The 10,328-nt window shown below is 51.8% G+C and overlaps 1 protein-coding gene across 1 annotated transcript in view; it reads right to left on the reverse strand.

The window, feature by feature from the left end:
* The window catches only part of ZBTB47 (zinc finger and BTB domain containing 47), a 12,667-nt gene extending 5,111 nt beyond the window's left edge, over positions 1-7,556 (reverse strand). Inside the window, exons 1-6 of the mRNA XM_009636951.2 lie at positions 7,524-7,556; positions 5,753-7,123; positions 2,264-2,411; positions 1,549-1,664; positions 421-565; positions 3-246 (exon numbers count right to left, since the gene is read on the reverse strand). Of these exons, the coding sequence (XP_009635246.2) occupies positions 3-246; positions 421-565; positions 1,549-1,664; positions 2,264-2,411; positions 5,753-7,123; positions 7,524-7,556 (2,057 nt within the window). The remainder of the gene's footprint in view (positions 1-2; positions 247-420; positions 566-1,548; positions 1,665-2,263; positions 2,412-5,752; positions 7,124-7,523) is intronic.
* Positions 7,557-10,328: the final 2,772 nt, after the last annotated feature.

The raw sequence follows: 10,328 nt of genomic DNA on the forward strand, positions 1-10,328 counted from the left end.
CGGGGCCGGGGGGCAGCGGAGCTGGGCTGGCAGCCGGTTGAGGGGCAGCCGCGTCCGCAGCCAAGGGGTTGCTGACGCGGAAACATTTCTCCTTGTGGGCTTTGAGCATGTTGGAGAAGCGGAAGCGTTGGCCGCAGACGTCACAGGGGTACGGCTTCTCACCTGTGTGGGTCCGGCGATGCCGCTTCATGTTGGGGCGGCTGGTGAAGCTCTTCCCACAGATCTCGCAGATGTAGGGCTTCTCGCCTAAGGATGGGGGAAGACGGATGAGAAGCCGGTGGCTGGACCACCTCCCCAAAAAACCCCATCCTGCCATCCACCTGAAGACGCCACCCCCATCCCATTGCTCCTTCCAATCTCCTTGGATGTGTCCAAGGGCACCCATCCACAGGGGCTGGGTGCAAGGCGAGGAGCTCTCACCTGTGTGCGTCTTCATGTGCTCATCGAAGTACTGCTTCATGTTGAAGTCCTTGCCACACCACTGGCACATGAACTGCTTGTGGCCGATGTGGATGCTCATGTGGGAGCGGAGCTGGTACTTGTACTGGAAGCGCTCGTTGCAGTTCTGCGGGGGTGAGAGGGGGATGAGCTGTTGACGAACACCCAAAACACCCCCCCATCCCCCAAAACACCAACATGTCGGAGCAGTGCAAAAATCACTTTTCCCTCCCCAAAAGAACCCAAATAAATGGCTTTTCAGGACATGCTCAGCCAGGTTTGCAGGCTGGATGGGCTTGGGGTGGGATGCAAGGTCCAGGCCCTGGGCAGAGAGATCCTGGCATTGGCCACCAGTTTCATCATAGGGTTGGTGGGACCCTCAAACCAGGAGGGGATGCAAAGTCCAGGAGAGGGGGGAGCATCTTTACAGCTGCACTGGCAAAAAAGCACAGGGGAAGTCCCAAGAATCACAGAGTCACAGACAGGCAGGGGTTGGAAGGGACCTCCGGAGATCACCCAGTCCCACCCCCCTGCCCAAGCAGGCTCACCCAGAGCAGGGGGCACAGGACAGCGTCCAGGCGGGGGTTGAAGATCTCCAGAGAAGGAGACTCCACAGCCCCCCTGGGCAGCCTGGGCCAGGGCTCGGGCACCCTCAAAGTCAAGAAGTTCTTCCTCACATTCAACTGGAACCTCTACTGCTTCAGTTTCATAGAATCAGAGAATCATAGAATGTTTTGGGTGGGAAAGGACCCCTAGAGGACACCCAGCCCAACCCCCCTGCAGGGAGCAGGGACACCTTGAACCACATCAGGTTGCTCACAGCCCCGGCCAACCTGGCCTGGAATGTTCCCCAGGGATGGGGCCTCCACCACCTCTCTGGGCAATCCCTGCCAGGGTTTCACCACCCTCACTGCAAAGAATTTCTTCCTTAGATCCAGTCTAAATCTAGTTTGTGCCCATTGCCCATTGTCCTGGTGCTGGGCACCACTGAGAAGAGTCTGGCTCCATCCTTGTGACATCCACCCTTAAAAAGTGGAAGATCTTTCCCCAGATCAGTGGTTTTGTGCCCGTTTGAGAGGACATGGGGTGGGGGGAGACACAGGACCTTACCTCGCACTTAAAAGGCTTTTCCCCAGAGTGCTGGAGTGAATGGACCTTGAGGGACATGCTGCGCTTGAAGGACTTCCCGCAGGTCTCGCAGGTGAACGGCATGTCCTTGGTGTGAGCTGAAGTGGAGAGAGGTGGGGTCAGGCACCCTCCCCGCACCCCAAGCATCCACCTCCCCACATCCTGGCTGCCACTCCCAACACCGGCACCCAACCCCAGCAAACCCAAAGCCAGCTCCGGAAGATGCGCGACAGCAACGTATCAGGTACTTCCCCAATTGCCTGCCAACCCCCCCCTTTTTGGGTGTTTCTGGTGCCTGCAAGCCCCAGGGACTCAACCTCCATTGCCATCTGCAATTTGCTTTTGAAAGCCCAGCACTGGTGCGGTCTGGTCCTCTTCTACAAGGGAAGGACGGTTACATTTCAAACCCTCCTTTGATTGCTTCTGAGGTCTTCTTTTCTGGTTAAATAAAATAAAGAAGTTTCCCCAGCGCCGTGCCTGATTGCTCCAAACCCAACACTGAGCAGATACACCTTCAGCATTAAATACCAGGCCAGATTTCAAGGCCCCGGTGTTGACATGAGAAAGCTCACCCAAGAGTAAGCCCAGCCCTAAACTCCCAACAGGACAACAACAAAAATACACCCTTCACTGCCAAAACGATGGATGAACACCCCTAACGAGATCTCCCCGTGGCACCAGCGCCTCCCGCACTCACCAACCATGTGTTTGCGCACGTGGGCCATGGTGTAGAACTTCTTCTCGCAGATCTCGCAGGAGAACTTCTTCTCGGCATAGCCATGGACAATCTTGTTGTGCTCGTGGAGGGACCAGAGCTTCTTGAACCCCTTCCCGCACGTCACGCACTGCAAGGAGAGAGAAAATGGGTAGGGCAGCAGGGGAACGCGCGCAGGCAGCACCATCATTTTCGTTTTACCAAACCATCAGCTTCACCCATTGAACGAGAACGTCCGCTATGAAACTTACAGCTAAGATATTAAAAAATCACAACAACCAGCAAGGCTGCTACAGACCGTGTCACTTCAAACCCTCCAAAACTCAAACTTCTATCCATCGGACGAGGAAGGGACAATGGCGTTCCAGGGAAGGACGTGGCACTTCCATCAACGGATGTATTAGGACTTGCCTAAACAGCAGCTCACGCACCGAGGCCCTAATCCCAACTGGGGATTTTATTTTTGCACACAATGAAGCCACCACATACAAAAGAAAACCCAAACCCCAACCCTCTGTGCATTAGAAGGCTGCAAAGAATATAGGAACAAGGAGAACCCCAAGCCAGGGCAGTGCAGCTTCAGTCTTCAGCAGATATCATGGATACTTTGCCACTAAATGAATTTTCCAAACACATCCAAATGGACCAAAATGAACCCCCAGAACAGTCCATCAGCACAAGCAGAACTACGCGATGTGCAAAGTCTCCCCCGAGAAGTTACGGCAGAGATTTGTTTCAGCTCCACGTTCAGTGTTTCTTGGAAAGTTCCCAGAAAAAGCTCCAACTTCAGCACGAGATCAGTTCGGTGCTCGGGGAAAGACGGGAGAGTGAGGTCTGCATGGGAAACCACTGCTGGAGCATGGGTACAGCTGGCAGCACCCAGCCAAGGACCCTGCCAGGAGCCAAGGGACGCTCCTTCCCCTTCATCTCTCCATGACTCATCTTCCTCTTGGCCAACAGGGATAAAACCATCCTTGCATTGAGAAAATAATTCATGCCTTGGAGGCATCTAGCAACAGCACGGCTGAGTGGTACCAGTAAGCTCAGGGGGACTTTCCCAGCAGGGCCTGAAGCAGTGCTGGCAGCACAGCCTCCACCTTCTCCTGCCCAGAGGAACAGATGCTTGTTGATGGGCCTCAACCAAATTTTGCACTGAGTAAGGCTGTGATACCATGGAAAATACATCGTTATGCCATGTAGTCGGAGTATCTTGCTACATAGATATTTGTATTTAGGTGCCTGGGAGGCAAAATTAGGATCAGAGAGGCATTCCCAACATTCGTCTTCCTCATCTTGCCATGCCTGAATATCAACATGAGCAGTCCTCTGAGTTTCACTGTTCCTAAGTAAATACTTCCATGGATCAGAACAGTTTTATTTCTGCTTTAAGAGACATTTCAGGACACATTCAGGACCAGAGGCTGTTATCAAAGACAAATCAATATCCATTTTCTCCACTTAAAATGAAAGAGGCTGCAGGGGAATTTTAAAATTAAAGGTAGAGGGAAAGCAGCAGATGTAGGGAAGCCCCCGGGGTGGGAGCAAGCACCCTGGAGGGCTCAGCCCCGTGTCCTCAGTTACCACAAAAAAACATCACTCAAAAATGTGGAAGCAACGTCCAAGCAAGGGAAAAAAATGAGAAGATAAATTCTTGCAGGTTAAGAGGAAAACCATCCTGAAGCTGGCCAAAAAAAAAAGAGTCTGAGAAAAACCTGACAAAGCAAAGGATGAATGGTTTTTGAGGCGGTGGAGGCAGGAGACCTGCTATGGAGTCCGTGGGGCCACGGACGGTGATGGGAAATGATCACAGGGAGGGAGATGAAGCCTAACACCTAAAGCGTCGTGGGTGAAATCTAGGGACAAAGCAGCAAAACCAAGGAGCAGACCTGAACGGGGTAAGAAGGATGGTCCCTCCATGGATCTGGTTAAAAACCAAGTTATAAAGACTGTCCGTTATAGGTGCAGAGTTGAAAAAAATTCCTTTTCCATCCAGCAATAATTCCATTGTATATTGATAACGTTGTTCAATATTATCACAGCCAATGGAGTGAATTTGGCTATTTGTAAAACTGAAAACGCGCAGCTATGTGAGAGGTAGTGATCCACATTTTCTGTGGAGGGAGGTCACCACATGGGCGGTTCATCCTATTCGGGAATGACCTGGAAAAGGGATAAAAAGGGGGAAGGAAAAAAAAAAAAAAAAAAGCAAGAGGTGACAGCCCCATGTTATCCATCAGGAAAGCAGATGAGCCTGAAGAAATCTTCTGGGAAAACCCATTTTTCATTGCACAGCCTTTACGATAGGCTCCAAAACAGCCACCACCACGGAGGTGTCGGAGCTACACTCATCTATTCCGGGAAAAAGCATCCAAAAAAAGCAACCTGAGGGCTGTCAGTTTTTCAGGAAGATGCACCAAAGGGACAGCACCGGCAGCAGCTCCTTCACCCGCTCGAGCCGAGACCGCTCCTGCCTCCGTATTCCCCACATGCCCTAACGCTGAGATCTGCTTCATCGCCCATTTTATTTTGGGTGCCGTCAGCGAAGGGTCCCAGTAGCACTTGGGTTGCGTTACCTTCATCTAGAAGAGCTGCAAGATCATTTAAAATCCGGTCGTGGTGGGAAGGACGATGGGCGAAGCTCTCCAGAAGTTGTTGTTTTGTTAATTAGTAGTGGCAGCGTCATGCGAAACAGCTCATTGGCGGTTAGGAGATGGGTTGGAGGGGTCTACAGGAACGCACATGTTTGCTGCTCCAACAGGGTGCCTACCTATCCCCCCCAAACTGCACTGAGTTTACTGGAGTTGACTTGCAAATGCAGACGAGGATCTCGTTAGCGTTAGGCAAAGGACACATTGAGCCTGAGCCACACATGGATGTCAAATGGGTTCGGAAATTTGCTAATACGCAAGCTGAAGAGCACAAAAGGCAGATTAAAACCATTTTAACTCATGTCAGCAAACCTTTGAATTAAGCTAAACTGGTTTCAGCCTGGGTGGGAATGGCTGGAGTGTGTCTCCACCAGGGGCTCATGTTTTATCCAGATTAACTGTAGGAACTCAAAGAAAAATTACTCCTCAAAAATTACTCCATGTTTCCACCCAGCTGGCCAAGGGGAAGCCACAGTCCCCCGGCACAAATCCACCGGTCCCACACCACCGTGGGACCGTCCTGAATACAAGTCACGGGTGAAGCAAGGTTCCCTCCCATCTGCCATGTGCCACCCACAACATCAAAAATACCATTTAAGCATGAGCCCATCCCATGGTGCAGCTGGGTGCAATGTCCTCCCTGGTAGGTGGGATGTCCTCCCCCATTGGGATGTCCCATCATGGTGGGATGCTCCTCCTTTGGTGGGATGTCCCCACCTTGGTGGGATGTCCATCCTCAGTGGGATGCTCCACCCCTTGGTGGGATGTTCCCCTCCTGGTGGGATGTCCATCCCCTGGTGGGATGTCCCCGGGGCTGGCTCACCTGGATGTTCTTCTCGCAGTCAGTCTGGTGGTGCAGCAGCAGCTCACTCTCCAGCAGGAAGCGTTTGCCGCACTTGTCACAGATCTGCATGCGGCTGTGCGTGACGTTCATGTGCTTCTCCAGGTACCAGCGGTTGTTGAAGACCCGGGGGCACTTCTTGCACGGGTAGTGCTGCTTCTCCTCCAGCTTCACCTTCTGGCCCAAACCATCTTGCTCCTTTTTCCTCTTCCTCCCTCGCTGGCCTTCCTCTTCCTCCTCCTCTTCCTCTTCCACCTTGGCCATCTCCTGGGACCTGGTTGCCATGGCAGGTTTGATGGCTTTGGACGCCCGGCTGCCTCTGTGGGGCTGCCCACCCTTTTCCCTTTTCATCTCTGACGCATCCTCATCGTCATCATCATCGTCTTCTTCTTCCGTCGTCTCCTCCAGGTCTTCCTCCTCGCTGTGCTCCTCCTCCTCCTCCTCACCCACCTCTGCATCCTCCTCCTCTTCTTCTTCCTCCTCCCCTTCCTCATTCTCCTCCTCCCCGTCCTCCTCCGTGTCACGCCCATCACCATCAGGCCTCCCCATCACAGCTGCCTCGCTGGCGGCCGCCTTCCCCTCCATGCCCTTGGAGACATTGAGGGTCTGGTTGTTGAGGTTCACCTCCACAATGATCTGCTCCCGGTTGTATGAGCCTTGGCTGTCCAAGTCCTCCTCGGACTCTTCGCCTTCCATCTTACAGACAGTGCCCGGATCACCATCCTTCTCCTCCTTGTAGTACTGCTTGGCTGGACCAGGGGGGAGCGTCCCACTGCCTGCTCCATCCTCCACCCGCACCGAGTAGGGGTCATTGCCCTCCCGGGCGTAGATCTTGGGATGGGGGGCGTCCACCTCCTGCTTGATCTCGCAGTAGTAGGGCGGGGGTCCGGCGCAGCCCTCAGCAGGCAAGGCCATGTCGGCGGCCAGGCTGAGCGAGCGGGTATCAAGGAGGTCCTGGCAGGAGGAGGCGATGTTGTTCATCTGCAGCACGGCAGCCGCGTTCAGCACGTCCTGCACATTACAGGAGTTGACGAGGAGCTTGGAGGTGTAGATGAAGTTGAGGATCTGCTGGAGGCCCTGAGAGGTGAGGGCCTCCAACGAGAGCTCCACGCGCTGCAGCTGCTTGTTTTGGGTGAAGAGGGAGTGGAAGAACTGGCTGTAGGCTGCCAGGACCCCTTTGTGCGCTGGGAAGATGCTCTTGTGCTGCACCAGCACGATGTCCACGTCGCACAGGTCCGGCTGAAAGAGGCGCTGCTCGTTCAGTCTGTCCATCAAACACGTGAAGTGGAGGGCTACATCCTCCACCAGGGAGTACTCAGCCGAAGGGTAGTCAGTCGTTTTTTCGACTATCAGCTGTGGGGAGGAAGGAAATAAAACCACTCAGGAGGGCTCCTTTGCCAAGAGAACACCCACCCAGCCCTGCCTCCCATCCCTGTCCATGCATCCCAAGTCAGAGAAGCCAACTGAGAAGCTCCACTGCCAGACCCAGCTTGGAGATGCCAACCAAGACGCTCTGCAACCAGACCCAGCTTGGAGATGCCAACAAAGAAGCTCCACCACCAGACCCAACTTCAAAATGCCAAGAAGCTCTACCACTAGGCCCAGCTTGGAGACGCCAACCAAATAGCTCCACCATCAGGCCCAGCTTGGAGACAGCAACCAAGAAGCTTCACCACGAACTTGAGTCCGGGAGACTCAACCGAGGAGGAAAAAGCCCAATGGAAGGTCAAGCCAAGACCATATGAGCACCCACTGCCATCCCTCCAGGCTGCGTAGGAGGTACCATGGCCACCCAACCACCAAGGAGGTCCAAAGCATGGCTCAGCTGTCCACGCTCATGTGGAGGAGATTTCATGCAGGAGAAGGGATGCCTCAACCTCCTGAACCAGATGGAGACCCCGGGGGGACATTTGCCCCATGCAGGAAGCCAGTTTTAGGCACCAGCTGAGATTTAACCCCCTAACTAGAACCATAGAATCACAGAATGGTTTGGGTTGGAAGGGACCCCTAGAGGTCACCCAGCCCAACCCCCCTGCAGGAGCAGGGACACCTTGAACCAGGTCAGGTTGCTCACAGCCCCGTCCAACCTGGCCTGGAATGTTCCCAGGGATGGGGCCTCCACCACCTCTCTGGGCAACCCGTTCCAGAGTTTCACCACCCCCAGTGTAAAGAATTTCTTCCTTAGATCCAGTCTAGAAGGAAATTAGGATATCAAACCTCCCTGCTTCCACAAGATAATTGCATAAAACGCCATATCCTCTACTATTTGCCAAATTACGCCGTGTGCTCTGACTCACGTCAGCAGCAAGCTTGCTCGCTGCATTCACCAGGATGATTTACGCACTTTTTTTAATGCCCATTGCAAATCACCTGGGGAATGGGACTGCCTGGAAAAATTCAAATGAGGGAGCAGCATCTCCAGGCTGGAAAATGCTGCCCACGCTCCCCAGGCTGCGTTTGCCAGAAATTTAATTTATTTCACGTATATTTTGCATGGTGCAGACCACCCCTGGACGTTCATCACCTCTCCTGGGGATACCGCAGCCCCAGGGTGGGTTTGTCAGCTGTATCCCAAAGGCAAGGGATACCCCACGCCCCAAATTCCGCACCCTGTATTCAAAGCAGGTGGGATAACCCCTATCCCTCTGCTTCCCTTTGGCTTTCTGTGCTCAACACCCAATTCATGGATGGAGACGGAGCTGGCCACGTTAACGCCCTCTCTCCCCACCGTGGCGGGACATGACCAAGGACGCGATGCAGAACAGTGGCGGAGATGGAGGGTTTGACCTGCTGGGTTTATCCTGCACCTCCCGCTCCAGAAAGTTCCTCGGCTCCCATTTTTTCTGGGACAAATGGCAGCTCTTGATCAACAGACGAATTCCAGCAAGACATGTTTTGTTTGTCTTTTTTTTTTTTTTTTTTTTTGTGAGCCAAAGGCAAAAGCGCACACAGACAAAAATGTTTAAATAATAAAAAAAAAAAAAGGCTGTTTGCTTCTCTGTTTTCTCAACGAGCAAAAAAAACCCCAAACCAAACCCTCTCCCCCCTCCCTGCCAATATTTTGAATTTTCACTGAATTTCTGCTCCGCAACCAACCCGCCCAACCAACAGGGTCGTCAGCTTTGCGTGGCCCCGACGGCCCCGAGCACCTCGGCAAATGCTCGTACTGGGGGAAGACAGGGAAAAAAACCCCAGCTCCTCTCCAAAGTCTTGGCTCTGCAGCCTGGAGTGGGGCAAAGAGGCAGCAAAAGGGGGGGGGATACATATTTCTATATATATTTTATATATTTTTAATATTTTATATATTTATTTTATATAAACTATATAAACTCCTTATATATAAAAATATATATAGGGAGCGACTGCCAAGGACATTTCGCCGAGAGGAACTTGGATGGCTCAGCCCCCCTCAAGCGCCTCAAAAATAAATAATGATATAAGAAATATCGAACGGCGAAGAGACGGCAAGCTTGCAGCTCAGCGGTTCGCTGTTTGCCAGGGACCCTCCTGCTTCGCCTTCGCTACGAAAAAACAAAAAAATTCAGGTTTTTCCTCCCGGGATCCACCTCGCCTCGGTCACAGCTGTGGGGAAATGGGTGCAAAACGGGGGGAATCGGGTCCACCTCTGCACAGCCTAGCCTGGAAAACAAAAGCTGGGATTTGGGGTTTGGTTTTTTTTTTTTCACTCCGGATCGAGGTTTTTTGGCAAAAGGGGCTGACCCCTCACCCAGCGCCGGGGCTTGCCAGGCGGCTCTAATCAGTCCCAGCAGCGGCGAGGACAATGCGTGTCTTGGCCGCGGCCCGCTGGTGACTTCAGCCCGGCTTGTCAGCGGGAGGGTTTTTTGCTCTTTATTGCTATCAGATGCTGTTCGAGAGCTCGACTAGAGCCGGAGCCCCAGCCAAGACGAGAGGCGCCCGCCGGGGTGACAGCCCAAGAAAAGACCCCAACTTGCCCCAAAAATACGCCTCCGGTAGGCTCCCGTCCCTGCAACGCCATCGGAGCAGGGAAGTCTGATTCATCAGGGGTAATGGGAGGGTTAAATCCATCACCCTTCCCCCAGGAAAATGCAAATATTTTAAACACAGATGTATTAAAAACATATTTTTCAAATGCATTTTTTAAAAAAATATTTTTCAAATACATTTTTTTAAAAATATTTTTCAAATACATTTTTTTAAAATTATTTTTCAAATACATTTTTTGAAAATATTTTTCAAATACATTTTTAAAAAAATATTTTCAGATACATTTTTTAAAAAATACTTTTCAAATACATTCTTTTAAAAAATATTTTTTAAATACATTTTTTAAAAAATATTTTTACAATACATTTTTTAAAAAATATTTTTTAAAATATATTTTTTAAAAAATATTTTTAAAATACATATTTTTAAAGAAATAAATCACAGTTTTGCTCTTCTCCACCATCACCACCTCGGCCTTCTGGGGTGGTTTAGCCCCACGAGCAGCCCAAGGCGGCACTGCAGGACCAGGTCACCCACCCCTATCCCTACCCCAAGCCTGGACTGGGGGTCTTTGCTGGGTGCATCAAACCGG

Source organism: Egretta garzetta, unplaced genomic scaffold (genome assembly GCF_000687185.1).
Source record: "Egretta garzetta isolate BGI_Z169 unplaced genomic scaffold, ASM68718v1 scaffold124, whole genome shotgun sequence".
NCBI lineage: Eukaryota > Metazoa > Chordata > Aves > Pelecaniformes > Ardeidae > Egretta > Egretta garzetta.